General features: G+C 53.9%; 1 protein-coding gene across 2 annotated transcripts; it reads right to left on the bottom strand.

The window, feature by feature from the left end:
- Positions 1-5,922: 5,922 nt before the first annotated feature.
- Positions 5,923-19,683, bottom strand: TBX3 (T-box 3). 2 transcript variants are annotated; one of them, XM_027661624.1, is made up of 8 exons: positions 19,057-19,683; positions 17,999-18,443; positions 15,910-16,177; positions 14,480-14,626; positions 12,223-12,299; positions 10,743-10,900; positions 8,758-9,461; positions 5,923-8,023 (listed from the first exon to the last, which is right to left on the bottom strand). In XM_027661624.1, the coding sequence occupies exons 2-8, from the start codon at positions 18,391-18,393 to the stop codon at positions 7,577-7,579; spliced, it is 2,196 nt and encodes a 731-aa protein (XP_027517425.1). In that variant the 5' UTR covers positions 18,394-18,443; positions 19,057-19,683; the 3' UTR covers positions 5,923-7,576. The 2 variants fall into 2 exon arrangements, with proteins under 2 accessions (XP_027517425.1, XP_027517426.1); XM_027661625.1 differs by lacking the exon at positions 19,057-19,683 and adding an exon at positions 16,457-17,299 and having other exon boundaries at positions 17,999-18,104.
- Positions 19,684-20,044: the final 361 nt, after the last annotated feature.

The raw sequence follows: 20,044 nt of genomic DNA, 5'->3' as shown, positions 1-20,044 counted from the left end.
AGCCACAAGACCACCACCACCGCCAGCGGGGGCGGCTCTCGGGTTAACCCCCCCACTAATGACTGACGGCTGGTGCCACTGAGACAAATAAATACATCGTAAGGAGGGCAATGGGTCGCGAGTCGTTTTGGCCCTAAGGTGAGATTTAGCAATGACCGCCCATTAAAACAAGCTTTTCACTTTTCCTAGGGGTAGCCCCTACCCCCACCCGCTCCAGCAAGCGGAGCGGGGGAGCCTCCTGACCTGGTTTATATTTATATTTAAGGTTCGACATTTCTTTTTCTGCTTGGTTTTTAGATCGGAGACGGGAGGAATGAAAACCGGCTGAAAAAGGGACTCGGGAGAACGGAGGATTTATAAAAAGCGTCCCTCGAAAATCCGCGGGGAAGGCCACGGATGGACAGCAAGGGAAAGCTGAAAAAAAAATTTATTTTTAAGAAACCTGCGAAAAATAAATGCGTGAGCACCCAGGAAATGTTTCACGGCAGAAGGGAAATAATCGTGCCAGAAGATCGCGGTGGCACATTCCCGAAGGAGCGTGATCCGGCAGCGCGGTGGCGGAGCCCCCCTTTCCTTCAGGGGGACCAGATAAAAGACTCCAGGTCTGGCACAAAAGCTTGACTCAAATCCCTCCAGCTCCCTCCTGCCGCCTCCTCCTGCCCCAAGAAAACCTCCTCGTTCCACTGAGCCGCCAGTCCAGCCGATGGGATGCCCCAAGCCCGACCCCCCCTCCCCGTCCTCGGCCGGTTCCCCCCTTCCCCGGAGCCGCTCCGCTCGTACCTTCGCTGCAAGGAGCAGGTCCGGGGGGCAAAAGCACCACTGGCTTTTTCTGTCGAGCTTATTTCCTTGATAACTTTATTCTGTCAGTGCCGCTTTGGCGGCTTGAAATGAAATAAAGCTTGAAAGGACTTCGAAAAGGAGAGAAGCCGGAGACAGAGGGGGGCTGCCTCGGGAGGGGAGGGGGTCGGGATGTCCGTGGGGTCGGGTCGGGTCGGCTTCGCACAGCCCAGCCCGCTTGGTGTTGGTTTGGGTTTCTTTTTCAATGCCATGTCTAGGAAAGTCTTAATTTGGGAGAGCGAGAGGAAAGCTGAGTTTAGCGAGACCAAGGTGAAATTCAGCAGGAATTACGGCCGCGGTTACCTGCGCTAGAGGTCGAACTGTGTTTCGGCTGAGAGTGTTTAAAAATAACGATTAGGTGTTTACTCCAGAATAATCAAATCATTAAAAAAAAAAAAAAAAAAAGGAAAAGAAAAGATGGATTAGAAAAGAGAAAACCCAAAGGTGGTGCCTACGAGGCGGCTGTGTTTCCAAGGAGCGGTGGCAGATGAGGAAAGCGCAGGTCCAGAGTCCCGCAGAAGCCCCGGAGTCTCGGCCCGACCTCGGGGTTCACCCTGTTCGCCCCGGGGCGAGAAACTGAGGCCGGGAGCTCCAACAGCGCCTTGAACGGCCACTTCAAGCTAAAAGGCTTCGCCTCGCCGTGTTTTTACACGCCTTAATTATTCCCTAATAATGCGGGCTTTGGGGAGAAGCACGTGGGAAGTTTGGGGCTGACTGGGAAAAAAAAAAAAAAAACAACAAACCAAACCCAAAACACAAACGCCAACACCAAAACCCCCAAACCATCCCCAGGCATCACCCCGCGGAGCTGGTGCCCTGGGAGCCGCTGGCTCTTTCTCCCCACAAGCAGCCAAAAGGCTTCAGGTGCAGAGGGAGATGGGTGCGGGGCGGGCTGCGGGAGAGGTCGGCGGGTCAGGGGGATAATGTGGTGCGAGCCCCCAGCTCCAAGGGCCGGAATGTCCCGGTGTGGGTCTGTTTGCTGTCCCGGTATGTGCCTGTACTGTGTGTAAGAGGATGAAGGCTCGGGGGGTGCCTCCGTGCCCCCGTGGACGGGGGTTTCCCTGCAAGGCGCGGCTGTAGATGCCGAAGGAGGGAGGTTTTTCCCGCTCCGTTTCCCCCATAAACTGATCCCAACCCCGCCGTCCCGGCGCCTCCAGCACGGATCCGCCCGGCCGGCTGTCCCTCCGGGCCGCGGTGACAGGGACCGGGGTGACAGGGACCGGGGGGGCAGCAGGGCGGTCTCCACAGGGTGCCACGGCTGCTCGCCTCCTCCGTGCCAAGCGCCAGCGCCTCGAGGCAATCGCCACATCAGACCATTTCCCCTCCCGAGACAACAAACAGCCGACCCGTCCGTCCGTCCGTCCATCCCTCCGCCTGTCCGTCTCTCAGCCGCGGACAGGGCAGCGCGCTGCGGTCACCGGTGTGCAGGACCCCCCGCCCCGGCTCTCCCGGCAGCAGGACCTGCAGAAACTTGGGGGCCGCGCCCTGCCTCCTCCCCCCGCGCACACACGGGCACCCTGAGGGGCTTGGGGATCGCCCCATTTTGGGGGGCACACGTCTGAGCGCGGCCCAGACCCCGCTGCCCACCGGGGGCTGCGACTCGAGCTCCCACCCGGGACGGTGTGTGTGTTCCTGCAGACGCGCGGCTGCTAAATTTCAAGCATCTCCTCTATATTTTTAATAATTTTTTTTAACTTTTTTTTTCTTTTCCTTTCTCCCAAGCCCTCTTTCTACCTTTCCAAAATCGTTTCCCGGTGCAATCCTGCAGCCTGAGGCGAGGGAGGAGGCGGGATAGTCCCCGCTTCCAAGACTTTTTACGAACAATCGTTAAAGAAATCAACCTATTTTTTTTTTTTTTTTTTCCTTTTTTTTTTTTTTTTTCCCCTCCTCTTCCCCTTGTGCGGAGGCCGGAGAGGTCCCTTTGATCTGCGAGGCCTGGCATGCTCCGAGCCCGCACGCCGGCTGTGTGCGGGGAGGGGGCCCGGCCGCTGCGGGACCCCTCCGAGCCGGGACATGAAAGGGGGAAAATGAGGAGGAAAAAAAAAAAAAGAGTAAGAAAAAAAAAAAAAGGGCGTCCAGGGTACGGGAGATCGACCGAAGGGCTTAAATATTTCATATTCCTGGAAGCTGTCAAGGCCAAAAACAACAACACGCCTCCCGCCTCCCCCGGAGTGTTTGCAGAGGGCAGGAGCGTGTGTGCGTGCGAGGGGCCGGGAGGCTGCGGGGGGTGTGTGTGGGGGGGAAGAGGGTCATAAATTTTCACTTGTAATCAATCAATAATTAACTAATAGCGGAGCGTGGGCCGAGCGCGCCGGCGACGGCGGGTGCCCGCCCCGACGGGGTGTCGCTGTCGCTGTCCCCCCTCCCCGGGTCGCTGCGGCTCCGCGGTGTGTGTCGTCCTTTAACCCCCCCCACATCCCGACGGTGCGGCCCCAGCACCGCTTTCCCAGAGACTTTGGACTCGGGGCTAAAAACTCCCGTGGGTAAAACCTATCTGAGCTCCAAGCGAAGCCTGCGGGGAGCTCCGCCGCGCTGCCCGGCCGGGGGTCGGGGTGGGATGGGGGGGGGAGGGGGGGTTGTCGCGGCCCACCACCCCCCCCCCCCCCCCCCCCCCCCCCCCCCCCCCCCCGGCCGGTCCCCCCCCCCCCCGGCCCGTGGGTCCCTTGGGGGGGTCTCTCGGCGCTGCCCAGGCTGCCCGAGAGATGGCGCCGGCGCCCCGCCGGAGTCCCCCCCCCCACCCCGCCGCCGGCCACCCCCCACCCAGCGCCGGGTCGCCTGCATCAGCCATAAAACCATTGAGGATATCAAGACAGGCGCCAGGTGAGTAATAGACAGGATAATCCAGAGAGATTGCTCGCTGTTTACCTCCATCCACAAGCGCCACAAGAGTTACTCATTAACGTTACTATATACAAATAAGATACACAGGAGATAAAGCCATTTGCAAGTCAGAGTTACACCTGCGGTACACGGATTTCTTGCAAGGGCATGGCGGAGGGGGAGGTCAGCGTCAGGCCCGTGGAAAGAGGAGGGGGTTTAAATGAATCACGCTGCACCCTCAGCCTTAAAAAGAGAATAAACCGTGAGCTCGGGTTTTGCGGCGCCCCGGGGCTGCCGGTGCCCGCCTGGCCAGTGGAGCGGCTACCGGGCTCCTGGGCCGGCAGGAAAGCGAGACGAGGAAGGAGGGGATGTGGATCAGTGTGTGTTGCTTTCCTCTGAATATCAACAGCAAATTTAATCGCCGACTAGGAAATTTTTCCCCTCCGCGCACAGAACACAACAGTCCTCCCCTTCTAAGAACGATCAGGGAGACCAGCGGCTGTGGCGAGGGAAAAAAATAAAGGTTCCCCCCATCATTCCTGAAGCGAAGGGGCTGCGGGGGTCTGGCGTGGAAAGGTGTGTCCGAGCTGCCGCTGAGGCCGGAGCTCAGAGCAGAGGAGAGAGCTGAGCGCCGCAGCAGCGATGGTTGTGCCGCCCGGAGGGGCTGGCAGAGCTCTGCTCGCCCCGGGGCCGGATTGCCCCTCCCGGAGAGGCTCCAGCTCCCACCCGCGCGTGTGTGGAAACCGGCCTGTGGGTCTGCAGCCTTCGGGGCTGGCTGCTGCAGCCGCTGCCTCCTTCTTCGGGTGGACTTTTTTTTTTTTTTTTTTCATTTCTTTTGCCAGACCTGACGCCACCTCTATCCCTAAAAGCCCCCTCCTCGCCCGGGCCAGCTGAGGGGAGCATCAGCTCAAGTGACATTTCCAGCAGCCATCACCTTGGGCCATCCCAGGGTGGGGGGAAGAGGGAGAGAAAAAAATCCTGCTCAACCCAAGCCTTTCCCCCGCTGCAAGCACCGTGGATTTAAAATACACCCCGACCCCCAAGTTGAAATGGGAAAGGTCCCGTTCTCCCACCAAGGGGGACCCGAACCTGTGATGGTCGCGGGGGGATTTTTTAATTAAAAAATTGAGGGGGGAAAGAAGCTTTATCGCCACTTTCTCCTCCCTTTATCTCGCCGGCGCAGGAGTCGGGGGCCGCGGGCCGAGGGGCAGGCAGAGCATAAAACAGGATACGGGCTGGAAGTACATCCTTATAATATTTATTACTGGCGGAGGATGAATCACTTTCCAATATACGGGCCACTAACTGTTGAAGGGATGGGGGGGAAAAAAAATCTCATTAACAAGAAATATATATGTTCTGCTAAATGATGTGCTCATGTGGACTGGCAAAAGTACAGGCAGGGGCTGCCAGTTCTCCTTAGTTCTCCTCTCAGTGACCTCCCAGGCCACTGGTCCAGCCCGAAACCTGGATGTCTGTCCCCGTTTCAGCCATTTTCTAGCTTAATCTCAATATATCATGAGCCTGAGGGCGAGAAGAGGCGATTCCAATAGAGGGGGGAGGGAATAAATTAAAAAAAAAAAAAAGTATTTTCTGGTGATAACTAATGGAAAAGCCAAATCCTCTGCTCGGACAGGAGAGAAAAGAGCCCAGCAACACCATCAACTCCTGAGCACTCTACCTGGAAACTCTGAAGGAGGGCTCTGCATTAAAATTTAACTGATCTATTCTCTAATTCTTCACTTTTGCGTTATTAATTTATGACAGATAAAAGCATAGCTGAGCCTTTCTCATTAACTTTTCAAACGCCACTTAATATTGTTCCATTAAAAGAGGTGACTTTAGTAGCCTCTGGATCGACTTTAAAAGCGAGAGGGATAAAGACGGAAAAGGTACATTAAACAGTTTGCTTAAAACTCCTCCTTCCCCCCCCCCCCCCCCCACCAATTCAAACGACACCATCCCGACTGGTTCGTACTAGCTCCTTCCAGGAGAAATATCTTAATATTGGGAAGGGGAAGGGAGGGGGTGGAGGAGAACGGCAGAAGAGGGATATATATCTTTCAACCCCTCCATCCTCCCAGGCACTTTGGGGAGGGTTTGGGGTGAAGGCATTTCACAGTACGCCCAAGACATTTCAATAAAAATTTATTGAAACTTCAGTGACTTTTAAAAGGAGGGGGAAAAAAAATTACAGAAAAAAAAAATAGCAAGAACTTCTCAACATTTATATAACACAAAATATACCTTCATTTTTTTTTTTTCCTTTGAACCAGCTCCGAGCACCTGACTTTCAACCCAAGAAAATATGCACTCACTCAAACAAAGACAACAATAAGCACAGTAGTAAAACTCCATCGCGGGGTTGTTTTGACATACCGAGGAAAGAGGGAAAAATAATAACAAAGTAAAGAAAATCCTAGAATCTTCACCTTTTTTTTTCTCTCAAGCCACTGGAGAAGCCTGTTGTCGTGTTTTAATGTATATTATTATTTTGTTGTTGACATTTTATACGGCAAGCAGTGCTTTGAACACCGAAGAAACTGAGGATTAAAAGTTACCATGGCACGTTGCTTTCTCTTTTTCTCTCTTTGAATTCTTTTAAGGTCTTTGATTAATTTGGTTTCTTTCTGCTTTGCTTTTTTTTGCATTCGGCTCCTTTACAAAAGGACGAGGTCAGGTTTTTCTGGGCTGAGCTCCGCTTTAAAAAAAGGGAGCCCTCAGAAATGGGGGAATTTCTCCTCTGGGTCGGGGTGTATGTTTAAAGGAATTACAAACTTGAAATGAAAACGACTAAAAATGAAAACAGAAGGAAAAAAAAAAAGAAGACAGCTGCAGTCGTATTTACAGAGATATGTACAATGTCAATAAATTAAAGTTTAATTTCGAGTATTCATATTCCACGTATTTACAGGAGTTATCAAATAATTACATAAATACTTTGTTTTAATAATAGTGTCCGCTCTTTTCTTCTTCTCAGTATGTTTAAACCTTGTTATTGCATATACAATTAAAGAGGGAAAGCTGTGATAAACCTACAGTCAAGCTACAGAGGTTTTTAGATAAAATAGATTCACTTTTTTTTTTTCTTTCCAACTACACTTCTTATTTTCGTTGCTACAGGGATGTTTAAGGTAGAGGGGCGAAAGTCTTATTTTTGTTTTTATTATTAATAATTTTTTTCCCTGGGATTTCAAACGAGCATTGAAAATAAACAACAAAACCCCACCGGAATAAAAAAATACCCACCCCCCCCCAAAAAAAAAAAAAAAGCAGACTACTATGGAACATGCAAAAAAAAAAAAAAAGCCACCGACTGGCTCTCGGACATCACAATAATATTTTAAACACACAGCTTCCCTTAATATCGACTAAGGGGGTTGTCGTTAACAACCCGCCCAAGAAACAACTGTTGAAGAACCAATATGCGAGTTACTTACACACTTTTCTTTCGGAAAGAAAAAAAAAATCACTTCTCTTACTTAATTTTTATTCATAAGTCTGTTTGATTTTTTTGTTTCATTTTTTCTTTTAGCTTTTTTTTTTCTCTTTCTTTTTTTTTTTTTCCTGGGTGTTTTGGTTTTTTTTTTTACTCTATTTTAAAAAAAAAAAAAAAAAAAAAAGAAAGGAGGATGCCACAAACCCCACCGGTGCCTCGGCCCGGCCAGGCTGCTCCGACCCAGCACTCCCAGCTCGGCTCTGCTCCCCCATCCCCGACCCCTCTCTTCCCGTTGCTCCACCAGATACCTTTTTGTTGATAAACCGCGGGATTTTATATTAAAAAAAAAAAAAAAAAAAGAGGAAAAAACCCAAAATAAGGAGAGGGTAAAGGAACACTCGCGGGGTGGAGGATGTGGTTTCTTTCAAACAAAGTGCACTGCGAGACTGATTTGAAATGAGCTCCCGGAGGCCCGGGGGGTTACGGGGAGCCGCTGCGGGATCTGTCCTGCTTGGGGTCGAGCCCACTGACGAGGCGCTGGATGTTTTGCAGTTCGCTGGTGGCCGCCTCCTTGTCTGCGCCCAGTTTGGGGGAGAGGGAGACGGAGCCGGAGGAGAGGGTGGAGGAGCGGCTGGTGAGGTCCGAGGCGGAGTCCAGGGGCACGGAGCCGGGGCTGGCGCTCAGCCCCCCCGCCTTGCCCTCGCCGGAGCCGGCGGCCAGGCCGGGCAGGGCGGTGGTGAGGAGGCTGCTGCCGTCGGAGAGGGGCACGGGCAGCGGGTAGGGGCTGTAGCGGAGCCGCGGCCGCACGGCGCTCAGGAAGGGGTGCCGGTGCACCGAGCTGGAGGCGGCGCTGGAGGCGGCGGCCGCCGCCGCCATGTAGGTGTAGGGGTAGGGGAAGAGGCTTCCGAAGGGAGACATGGCCAGGCCCTGCGAGAGGGGAGGAGAGAGAAGGGAAAGAAAGGGTTACCGGCCTGCACACCCACCCCCGGAGATGCTTCGCGGCACCCCCACGGCAGCACCCTCCGCGTCAGTGGGGAGCTGACAGCGGCCAAGCTGCTGCTGCCCACGGGAGGGGATGGAGACCCGTCCTCCCACTGCCGAGGCCAAAACCACGAGGACCCAACGGGGCAGACCCTGCCCATGCTCTGCCCTGCACGGCAACCACCCCGTCGGCCCCCTCTCGCTGCGGGGGCCGTGGCATCTGTCTTCCTCACTGTGAGACTCTCTCTGGGGCAAGTGCTCTGTACCCGCAGGTGTAGCCCCCCCGCCCCGTAGGGCAGCCCAAGACTCATCTTCCCCCCCCCGCGACGGCAGCTCCGCTCCGCAGGCTCCAACGAGCCCCACACCGCGGAGCTGCGCCCCCGGCGGGGGCAGGGGATGCAGAGGCCTGGCCCCGGCACAGTGGCACAGGGAGCACAGGAGTGGGACGACCGCGGGGAGGGTGGGAGAGCTCCGGGAGATCGAGCTGGGCCGGCCCCCACCCCCTCCCGACTTTCCCTCCTCCGACTTTCCCCCAAACGCTGTGACTGCCCCTGCAGAGAGAGGCAGCGGAGGCACTTCGCCCACAGCGGGGAAGCTAAAGGAGGTGCCCGCTGTCCCTCTGTTCCCCCGGGGTTGAAACCCTCCTGCTCCGGGGGGGCGGCGGGGGGAGGCTGCGGTACCTGCGAAGCCAGGACGTGCTGCTGCAGATGGAAAGGCAAAGCAGCCGCCGATGCTCCCGAGAGTCCCTGGGCCGCCGCCGTGGCCATGACCGTGTTGTCCAGTCCCGAGACCCCGGCGGATGCCCCGGAGACGGTGGCGAGGAGGGGCCCCATCCCCGCGGCCATGCCGGAGAAAGCCCCCCCCATGGCGAACTGCCCGGGGTGCAGCAGCAGCGGGTGCCCGTTCCCCAGCGGGTTGAAGAACTGCTGGCCGGCCAGGGCAGGGGGGAAGCCGAGGTTCTGCAAGTGTCCCTGGCTCAGGTGGGCCGTGCTGTCGGTCTGGACCGTCAGGGGGGCGAAGGGTTCTTTCCCCAGCAGCCTGTTCTCATCTACTTTGGGGCCATCCCTGAGGGGGCTTTTCAGTTCCTCGCCGCTCAGGCTTCCCCCCCGGGTGCTGGAAGAGATCGCAGCCGGGCTGTGCCTGGAGTCCGGAGGGGCTTTCTCAGTCCTCTCTCGGCTCCTACTCCCCGCCGAGTCCCCGGGGAAGAAGTGGCTTTTGGAGGGGCTGCCCCCCTTCTCCCGGGGGTCGTCCCCCGCGGTGGCAGCGGAGCTGGCCGGCGCTGGGGTGCCGGCGGTGGTCGTGCTGATTTTGCCCGACTCGTTGCCTTCTAGCAAGGGATCGTCTTTGCTGTCTGCATCGCTGTCTCCCTCGCTGGGGCAGAGATCTGCAAGACAAAGGGGGCCCGGGGCTGGGATCCGGCACTGCACATCCCGAAATCCCCATCGGGCTGCCAAAGAGGGCAGAGACGCTTCCTGGCTGGCCAGAGGTTTGGATGGAAATACTATTTTTTTATTATTATTATTACATAAATAAATACAGCCCCCGGCTCCCACCGCCCGCCCCGAACGAGCCAGCCCGAGTTTTACACAACGCAGCAAAATTGGCTGCGAAACAAAGCGATGGCCCGGAGGAGAGACCCTCCAGTCGGGCGGGCCCGGGGCCAGCGGCTCCGCTCCCCGGGGCTGCTCGGAGCCCCCCGAGACCGCCCAGGGACCCCCCACCGGCCGCAGCAAAGGCAGCAGAGCGGTGGGACAGCAGTGGCTGGGCTTGAAGGGCCTTGGGGATGTACCTCCTACGAAGTTTTACAAAGTTTTCATCCCTTTCAAAGGGCAAACTTTGGAAACGCAGAGAGAGACCGACCTCCCACTCGCCTTCATCACCCCTTGGACCCCCCTTCTCCTCCTCCCCAAACGCATGCACGGCTCCAATGGATTCCTCTGCACTTCATCTCCTAATTTCAGCGCCCCAGGTGCGAAGCTCTGGTTTGCTTTTTGGGTCCCCTCCCAGCTCCCCTCCCCTCAGCTCGGCAGCCCTTTAAAAAAACGAGTAGAGCAACTACAAAAAAGAGGTTGTTTCCTCCTCCCCCTGCACCCTCCTCCCTGCCCCTGGATGGATTAATACATGTGAGAGAGCTGCAGACAGCTCCCAACCCTGCACGGAGAGAAACCCAGGGTGACTTTTCTATAACAAAGTTCGGGACTGTATCCAGGGGAAAGATCCTTCCTCTAATAACAGATTCAGAGAGGAATATTAATGGAGTGACTCCAGTTTTGAACTTTTGCCCCGTGGTCTGTCTTTGCTCCCTTGACTCGGAGCCGGCTCCTTTCTGAACCGAGGAGGGGAGGGATGAGTGTGCAGCAAGGAGAGAGGGAGAAGGAGAGGAAGACAGAGAGGGAATGAGGAAAGAAGAGGAGGGAAGGGGAAAAAGAAAGAGAATGAAAGCAAGAAGGAGAGTGAGGGAAAGAAAGAAGAAGCAACAAACGAAAGAGAGAAGAGAGAGGGAAGAGTACAAAGAGAAAAAATATGAAAAAAGAAGTAAAGAGGAAGGCAGGCCAGGGGGAAGGAAGGAAGACAGGCCAGTGCCAGAGGGCAGTGGTAGCAGCTGGGATGTGTCACCCCACAGAGCAGGCTCTCCTGGGTGGGGTCCAGGGGCCACAGCTCTCACCTTTGAGGCTGGAGGTGCCAACGGCGGGCACGGCAGGACAGGAGGACTGGGCAAAGCACTTGAAGGCCGTCTGCTCGTTGGACGACTCGTCCGAGGTGGGGTTCTCCTTCTTCTGCCTCTCGTCGTACACCCGCATGGACTGCAGGGTCAGCTGCTTCCTGCGGGCACACGAACCCGCTGGCAGAGCGCACCCCGGCACCCCCCTCCTTCCCCAGCCCCTTCCTCAGCTCCTGCTTTTGGGATGAGTGGGACAGGGGAATTAAGGGCCATGGTCCCCCTCGAGGAGGAGAGCGTGTTTCTGGCAGGCAGGGCTTGGCTGCTAACGAGAGGACATTTCTTGGAAGCGGTGAGCGGCTCCTCGGCGAGGGCAGATATTAAAGACAAGGGGCGGAGGGGAGAGGGAAGCATTCCCTGGAGATTAGCTTTTATAACCGAGGATGTTCCAGAGATATGAGCCATCCTAATGGTTGCTAAGATTGCTAGGAAGTGGTTATTTTGTTAGGCACTTTATGTAATCTTTTCACCAACAATTAACCCGGAGTAAAAACCTATTTATATTTAGAAAGAAATTAGAAATCATTTCCGTCCTGTGGCTCCAGCGCTGGCTTTATTTTCACACTGACGGACAAGAGGAGCTGGCGTGTGCATGTTTGTGTGTGTGTGCTGGGCTCAGTGCTGGGCAGGGAGAAAGGCCCCTTGTTTTACATTACATCCCCCTCCCTTCTTTTTTTTCTTTTTTTTTTTTTTTGTTTAAAAAAAAAGAGGAACAGACAGATTTGTTCATTATCTAAACCCCAGTGCAAATGGCTAAAATATCCTGTCTGCTGTAACAAAACAAAACAGACATATCCCTCATCAAAGGAAAAAAAAATTGTCCCTTTCTCTATTTTCTCCTTGTATTTTCTTCTTATGTTAAAAATAAAAATCTTTGCTCCCATTATAACGAGTTCTGTCCATCTACTTGGGACACAAACTGTGTCCTGCTGCTTTGGGAAAAAATAAACGATCTTCTATCATTATTACTTCCATATTCACGAGATACCTCTGTCAAAGCAGTTTATTTATATGTTTCTCCTCCACATTTTAGTCTTTTAGATACAACCCCCAGAAAAACGCCAGAGGAGATTGAACCAGCGCTCAGCCCTCACTTCTCCCTCTTCTCCAGTCCCAGATACAAACTACACTGGAACATTCCCTCTCAGATTTTTAAGGGAAAACTTCTTTCTCCTGTGATATTTGCTTAATGTACTGCATTCCCTTTGGCCAGTCATCCCCTGCAACGTGAAAAATAGATGTGGAAAGTGGGAAAGAACTCCCATGCAATCCGTTTGGGGTTATTAACGCCAAGATCCTTATGGATTTTGGCGGGGGGGAAGTGTGGTTTGGAGGCAAGTCGAGGTGATTTTGACCTCTGCTCATGTTCTGAGCTTTACACATGAAAACCAAACGAGGTGCCTGCACATAATCGAGCCAGACTTACCTTTTTTCCCTCCTTCCATTCCCGGTGTCCCGAAAACCTTTGGCAAAGGGGTTGTTGTCGATTTTTAATTGAGTGATCTAGAGTGTGGAGAGAAAAAAAATAGGCGGGGGGGGCAGAATAAGGGGATTTTCACATTAAAAAACAACAGCAAAACCTCCTTCTCCCAGTTCCCCCAGCGCTGGTAGGATCCCGTCAGGAGCAGGACAGGGCAAGGGGCAAAGGTCCCTGTTTTTGGGGGGAATCTCTGTGTTTTCCCGGGTCATTTGGAGGCAGCTCAGCCCCAATCCCCCGCCGGGCTGGCCAGTGACCCGGGCTGGGGTGGCAATGAAAGAGCCCCGTGTTGCTGCCACCACATCGGAATTAATTGAGCCGTGCAATGCGATCCATGCAAGTTATGCCTGGTGCTTAAAACTCTTTAAATGCCATAATTAAACCGCAAAGGAATCACACCCACCCCCTCGCTATAATAAAATACTTTATATAATCGCATTATGCTCTGTGTGTGTGTGTGTGTGTGTGTGTGTGTGTTGGGGCACCGGGGGTGCCAGGAGCCAGTTCGTATTTTTTGGGGGGGCAGGTGGGAGTTTTTTGGTTTGAGTTTCCTCGGGATGCACGTTTTGCAGGGAATGGCTGCTTGGAGCGCTGGGGGTGCGGGGCATCCCGTAAGTCCCTCCGTGGAGGTGGATTCAGAGCCTGGCCGGGGGCTCCCCTCACTGTAACGGGATGTGGGCGATGGGAACGGGGATGCCGCCTCCCCGTCGCTCCATTCCCGGTCTTGGACCGGGCTGGAAGCGCGGCAACCCCCAATTTAGGAGCAGAGGAGGACCACGACAAGGAAACTCCGCCCGCGTCCGAGTGCGGGCAGGACCAGCCCCGGCTCCCGAGTCGCCCCCCCCCTTCCCGCCCCGCCGCACACACGGGATGAGGAAAGAGCAGGAAAACCCACTGCTAAAAACCAGCGGGACTTTTAATCCAGGTGCTCCCGGCCGTGCCTTCTGCTCCCCCCCGCGCCGAGCCCAGGGCTCCCCGCCGCTCCCGCACGCCGCTTTCCAGCCGATTTCATGGCAATCAGACAAATATGCTCATTTCTGTCCTTCAACCAAGCCGGCCCCAGCTGATAGAGCGGGGCGACCAGCCCTGCTGATAAGTCCCAAAGCAAAGTCTACTCTCTGTACACTCATTTTCTTTGAGTTTCCTTGCAAGCGCCGGGCCGCAGAAAGAGAGGGAAACAGCCCGAGCTCCGAGGGGGAAGCGGCTTTTTTGGAAACCGAGGGCAGAAAGGTGCAGATCCCCCCTCTTCAGCCCTTAATTTTTAGTGGTGAAGGATGCGAGGGGCAGAAAGAGAGACGCGAGGAAGCTGCAGCGAGCGGGCGCTGCGCATCCAGACCTTCCACACTTAACGAACTCAAAGTTATAATTTATAGACAAAAAAACCCCACCAACCAAAAAAAAAACCCCAAAATCAAAGCCTCTTTTCTGGCTCCTTCGCTTCCTTCCACTTGACTTAATTATCGTAAATTCGCCATTTGCCACTCTCCCGAATATACCACCTTGGTCGCAAGCGACAATAAACCAGAAGAAATGGAAAGGCAGCGTCTGCAGCGCTGCAAAACTTTCTCACCCGGGCTCTTTCAGACCTTCCAGCTAAATTCAAGTGAGATACCCCTCTCTGATCAGAGCATATTTCTGCACCACAAAAAATAATAAAACACTGCAGGATGCAAAAAAAAAAAATATCATAGTAATAATAGGAACCAGACGTGTGCTCCAGCCTTATTGCCAATTGCTGTTAAAGGAGCTAAAACGGCACAAAGGCCAGGAAGAATTACAAAATCTCAGCCCCGCTGCTCTCCCCCCTCTGTCTTTCGACACACGGAGCAGAGTCTTTCTTATTTTTTTTTCCTGATGCATCTTAGATTAAATCCACACCGAGAGCAGCGATCCCCACCCCATCCCTTTCCCCATAGTGAGGAGCGATACCGGGAAAAGAAAATGGTAAAAAAACCCCTAAGCATTCTTCCCCTCACCCCCAGTCCTCGCTTTTAATTGCCTTCCCCGAGGTCGGTATTAGGAGAGTGCCCGACCCCCTCCCCCGGCGCCTTCCCGAAGTTGGATCTAGGAGGTTTTGGGGGGAAAGATGAGGAGGGGAGAGAGAGAAGAACGGGATGGGCTTCGTGATTTTTAAGGGAACAGTGCGGAGCAAAAGTTCTCTTAAAAGCCAAAACACGTAAAACAAATCCTCTCCTAATCTCCTTACCTTATCATTCTGGTATGCGGTCACTGCGATGAATTCAGTCTCCGGGAAAACGTAGGTCCTGAACGTGCTGTAGGGAAGCTTGAGGATATCGTTGGCTCGGACGATGTGGAACCGGGGCTGGTACTTGTGCATGGAGTTTAAAATGGTCTAGGGGGGGGCAGCGGCCGCAGCAGAGAGGGCAGGAGGGGGGGAAAGAAAACGGTCAGCAGGAGCAGCACCCCCGCCTCGCACTTCCCCCAGCCATCGGCACTTTCTCCTCCTAATTTGCCTTCCCTCTCCTTCCTCCCCTCACTCCTCCTCCCCGCCGAGCACACTCCAAACACGCACACGCCTTGCAGCATCCAACTAAAAGTACTGACAGCTCCAGCTCGCCGGAGTTAGGCTCTCGCTGGACCTTCTCGGAGGGAAGGAGGGAAGGGGGGGAATCCCATCGGAGCTGTTGGGAAGAAGCTGTTGGGCTCCGGCCGCAATGTCTTTTGATTTCGAAGTGTAAAAAAATAAAGAATAATAAAAATAAAATCGACTAAAGAAGCAGCAGCAGCAGCTACAATAGCAACACCACCACGAGAGCCTCGGCTCGGTCTAATTGCGTGCCCCAATTCACTTAAGGCCTTCTGCGAAAGGCAAAAATGTATCGTCTAATCAAATCACAGGCAGCAAATGCAATCTTCGGCACATTAGAAATCCCCCGGCCGCGGCCACCAGCAGCAAGCCCCGGCTCCGAGGCGGAGGCTTTCCCAGGAACAGAAAGAAATGGCAAGGATCGTTCAGAGCACTTATCAGCAGGTTTGTTTGATTTCACTCTTAGGGTAAGTTTTTATCTCTGCACACCCGGTAAATGTAAAGGAGTGGATAGACATGAATGGGCAACTTGACCTCTGCTTTTGGTCCCTGTTTATTTTCACTCCTGCTTGCTTTACATTATCCAGATTAATATAGATTTAAAGGTTTGCGTACTTAGGCCTTTAAGCCCTTTATACACATATGCATATCGTTTTCCTACGCTTAAAAAGTGTGATCGACTTTATTAAAAATATATATAGATATATAAAGTCACCGCAGCCCCGAAAAAATATCGAGTTGCTCTACGCTGGAAATACACCTCTAAAGTTAACGCTGAGGGGCACGGAGAGGTTACAGAGTAAAACTCCAGCGCTTAATCCTGACCTCAGCAGGGGGAAAAATCAAGGGCTATCATAAACCGGAGAGATGCTCGTCCCCGTGGGCGCGGAGGGGTATTTATTCCCTGTTTTCCCCGCATTTCGGGAGCCCGCGAGAGCTGCCAGCGGGGCTGCGGGGACGGCCCGGCCGAGCAGTCGCCGTGCTCCGGGTGGATCCCCCCGCGCTGGGACCCCCCAGCTCCGGCCGGGTTGGAGAGGGAGGGAACGTGGGGAAGGGGGGAGGCAAAGGAAGGTGTAAAAGGCACTCACAAATCCGTGCTTGTCAGAGATGTTGTTAGTGAGCTTCAGCTTGTGAAAGGTGACGACTTTGGACATCCATTGTTCGCCGGTGGCCGGGCTGTCCGGGTGGATGTACATTCTCTTTGGCATTTCAGGGTCAGCTTTGCCGGCTACCATCCACCGGGAATTATGGAATTTGTACCTACAATCATCAGCCGCCACAATATCCATCAATAAAATGTACTTGGCCTTTTTATCCAGTCCAGTGCATCTCACTTTAAATGGAGGAAACATTCTCCTATGAGCAGGGAGGGGGGGGGGGGGGGGGGGAGAAAAAAAAGACATGATGAAAATAAAATTAATTACAGCGTTTAAATAAGCTTCTGAATGTCGGTAGTGTGTCTACCAAACAATCGCTTCGACTCTCAAAAGTAGAAAAGTAAGCGTGTGTCCTGCAAAAAGGCTTCCCCCCCCCCCATCCCCAGCCGAAAGGCTTCTCAAACGCTGAAAAGTTTCAGGAGAAAATGGTCCCTGGATGGGAGAGGTACGCGTTCCCTAGAAATCAGCAGGCGCCTACCTCTGCCATTCCTAAACACCACAGGCCCATTTTGGGCTCTCTGATGTCTCATTAGTTTCCTTTTCGCCTGCTAAACAAAGAAATGGGAACAGATCGCACCCCGGTAGAATAAATATTCTGCATTATTATAACCCAGTCACACGATGAAGACCAGGGAGGGGAGTTTTTCACTTTGCAGAGGAGAAAAAAAGCCCCAGCGAGGGCAGGGAGGCTGCCGGGGCTCTCTCCCCGTGCTCCAGCCTCCCGGAGATCCCCCCCGTGTGCCGAGGGCTCCCTGCAAACCCCGCTCCCCTCCACTCCCAAGTCCGGCTCCAAACTGCAACAGGATACCACAAATTTGCTGTTTATTATATCGAGCGGTTGGCATTCAGCAAATCTCAACTTAAAAGGAAACACATGACTTTGCAACACGTAAGAGCCCTTAATACCGGCCGAGGCTTTCACGCAAAAACTTTTGACCACAATTAACAGAGAAAACTTCGGGAAAGCAGTAAAATGGGCGAGGGGAATTTTTTTTCCCCTCCTTGCTGCTTTTAGGGCTTGTATTTATTTTTTTTTCCCTGAGCCTGTAGCCTGCAACTGGTGCTTTGCAAGTAGGTGAAGCTCCTGCTAAGGCAGCTGAAGGCCATCTAAGAAGACTTTTCAGGAGTGGCTTCCTCGAGTAATTCTCCTGGCAAATCACACGCGGAGACTTGGGGAGGTTTCTCAGAGAGCCCCTTAGAAAAACACCCGGGCGCGAAGGGGGTTTTCAGCCTATGTGTCATCACAGCAATAGGCAGAGTTGTAAAAGAGCCCAGATGTCAATGAGTAGCGAATATAGAGAGGGATTTCAGACGGGTAAACCTATAAAAAGCAGAAATGCCGAGCGTGGACGCGCCGTGTGTATTCATTCATTCCCACGTGAAGGTTATATAAATACAGGGACAGGCAGCGCGGAGCTGCAAACCCTTCCCTGCCACTCCAGCAGCGGCTGCAGGACCGCTGGGGAGTTCTGTCAGCTTTTTGTGCATTTCCAGATATAATTAGTCACCACAAACGCCGCCTAAATCCGTGCACTGAGAGAGGCACAAGCTGATATACCGAGCCTGTCTGCCCTCCTGCAGCTCCCGCCCCACCAGCAGCCACACGCCGCTCCAAAGCATTTTTCCTTTATTCCCCTTTCTCTTTCTTATGGAAGAAAAACTGCGTGCAGCCAGGCTGAAAGCAGGCCAGCCCCTTTTCCAACCCCAAATTATTTTCTTCCTGCTCCCAGTCTTCTCCAGAAAGTATTAAGCTACTGAACCATGAAGGGACCCTCTCGCCCCCTGCACACGCTGAGCAGGGCCGGGTCGTGGCTGGGCTTTTTCCCTGCAGCGTGGTGCCCCAGATGGGCTCGGATCTTCAGCTGCCTAGCACTTTCCATAATTCCAGGTGAAAGGAGATTTACGGAGAAGGCCGCCGGAGAGAAAGCCTTGCTCTGGAGCAGCCCGGTGGGGTGCAGAGGCTGGAGGGGTGGGGGAGAGGGGGAGGAAAAACAGGCACGAACCCCCGACCCAGACCTACCTTCCCGATTTGGTAATCACCATCTCCGTGCCTCTTTTATGGAACTGCTCCCAAAGCTCTTTAGCTTCCAGATGCACTTTCGGATCGTCTTCCACCTCTTCTTCTGGCTCCAGAGTTTTTAAAGGCCTCAGATGGGCTGCTGCCTGGTGACCCAGGGAAGAAAAGGGGATACCAGTCTCTGCAGCCCCCACTAACTGATCCATGATGGGTTTAGCCAGAGCCCCGGGAAGGGAAAGGGCGGCTGCCCCATTGGGAGGCAAAGCCAGAGCCGGGAAAAAGGGAGGCTGATGTCCCAGCACAGCGCTCATGGCAAAGTCCGGTGCCCGGTGCGGTAAAAAAGGATGATAAGCCATGCTTGTCCCAGGGATTACTGGATCTCTCATCGGTAAATTCATCCACTCCACTCCTCGGTCTTCCTACTGCTGGAGTAGTCCCGGAGTGGTTTCTAACAGCACATCACGAAGAAGAAAAATTAAGATAATAACAACAACAGCAATAAAGCACTAAAAAAATGATAATTAAAAAAATAATAGGGTGGGGTAAAGAAGCTCTAGACAGCACAGTACATGGGGGACAGGCAGAACTTCTACAGCCTACAACTTCCCGAGCCGGGGCACATCCCCAGCCCTCGAGACAGCGGATTAACAGGATTGTTCATTATTAGTCTTGCTTTTTTTCGTGTTCGGTCTCTGAGGTTTTGTTTTGCTTTTTAGTTGACCGGGGTTTTTTTCCTGAGTGGAAGTCCTTGCGCTGGAAAAGGAACGCCGAAGAAGGGAGGAAAAAAAAATAAAAATCCACCGGGTTCGCTGTCTGCTCCTGTTGCCGCAGAAGGGCTGGACAAGCCGAGATCCTTTTTTTCCTTCTTCTTTTTTTCTCTTAGTCCCAATCCCCTTTCTCTCCTTCCGTGGCGGAGGGTGACGGCTCGAAGCTGGGTTTTCTTTTTGGGTGGCTGGCTCTGCCCCCCCTCCCCCCCACCCCTCCACCTTTCCTCCGTACGGTCAGGCTGCAGAGCAGAGGCTGGGAAAGGAGGGAAAGCAGAAAGAAGCAAACAAACCCACCCCCCCTCGCCGGCCGAGAAAGGTTCCTGAGCAACCTTCAGCAGCAAAAACTTGTAGGGAAATCTCGTTTCCGCCTCGCCTTTCCCCCTCTCCAAGCAGGAGCTGGTCAGGGTGCCCTGATTCCCATCAGGATCTCTTCTTTCTTTCACCCTCCTCCTTTTTTTTTTTTTTTAAATTTTCCCCCCTCTCTTTCTCTTTCGCTCTGCCTTAAAAAAAAAAAATAATCTGGCAGAATTATACTGTTGTCTCTGCAAAAGAGAAAGGGAGAAAGAGAGAGGGAAAGAGAAAGGAAAAGAAAAAGGGGGGAAGGGAGAAAGAGAGAAAAAGAGAAAGAGAGAGAGAGAGGGAGAAGGAGCCTCTCGGCTCTGAGAATTCCCTGTGAGTCTGTGCTCTGCGTGCACCCGATCGTAGGGATGTGTTGTGGGTTACAGGGGAGCTGGAGCCGCCTTGATTGGCTCTTTGACGCTTTCGGACCAATTGTGAGGCTCCATAGGCGGGGTTCTGACAGCTCGGGTGGAGGGGGACAGCGCCGAGTTATAAAAAGAAGGTGTCGGAAACTGTAACGCTGCAGCAAAGCATCACTAGTACTCCGGGCCGTGTGAATATGTCAACATGATCAGAGGGGAGGGAGCAGGGAGGGAGGAGGGAAGGGGCCGGCAGCGCCCGCCTCTAGGGGGGTACTGGGGGCCGCCTCGCCCCCCCGGCCCCGGCCTCCCGGGCAGTGCCCGCCCGCTCTCCCCCGGTAGGAGCTTCCAAAGCGCCGGGACCGGGGGGGGGGGCTCCACGCTTGGCGCTGGGGTCCGAACCTGCGAGCCCCTCCCTCCCCAAACGCCGCTGGTATCGTAACGGGGGGCACCCCGACTGTCCCCCCCCGCCCCGGACCCACCTCGGGAGGCCGCGGGCCCCGCCGCCCCGCACGCCCATCCCCGCAGCCGCCGGGTTGGTGTCACCCTCCCTGCCGCTCCCCCGCTCCGTTTTCCACCCCCCC

Source organism: Corapipo altera, unplaced genomic scaffold, assembly GCF_003945725.1.
Source record: "Corapipo altera isolate COAL_440 unplaced genomic scaffold, ASM394572v1 150, whole genome shotgun sequence".
Classification (NCBI taxonomy): domain Eukaryota; kingdom Metazoa; phylum Chordata; class Aves; order Passeriformes; family Pipridae; genus Corapipo; species Corapipo altera.
This window is presented reverse-complemented; position numbering and strand designations above follow the sequence as displayed.

Excerpts from the sequence above, each read along its gene's own strand:
- TBX3 (XM_027661624.1), bottom strand. The coding sequence starts at position 18,393 with ATGAATTTACCGATGAGAGATCCAGTAATCCCTGGGACAAGCATGGCT. Across the intron at positions 14,627-15,909 it reads TCTCTGACAAGCACGGATTT|ACCATTTTAAACTCCATGCA; the intron begins GTGAGTGCCTTT and ends GCCCCCCCCTAG. Across the intron at positions 8,024-8,757 it reads AGCACGTCCTGGCTTCGCAG|GGCCTGGCCATGTCTCCCTT; the intron begins GTACCGCAGCCT and ends CCCCTCTCGCAG.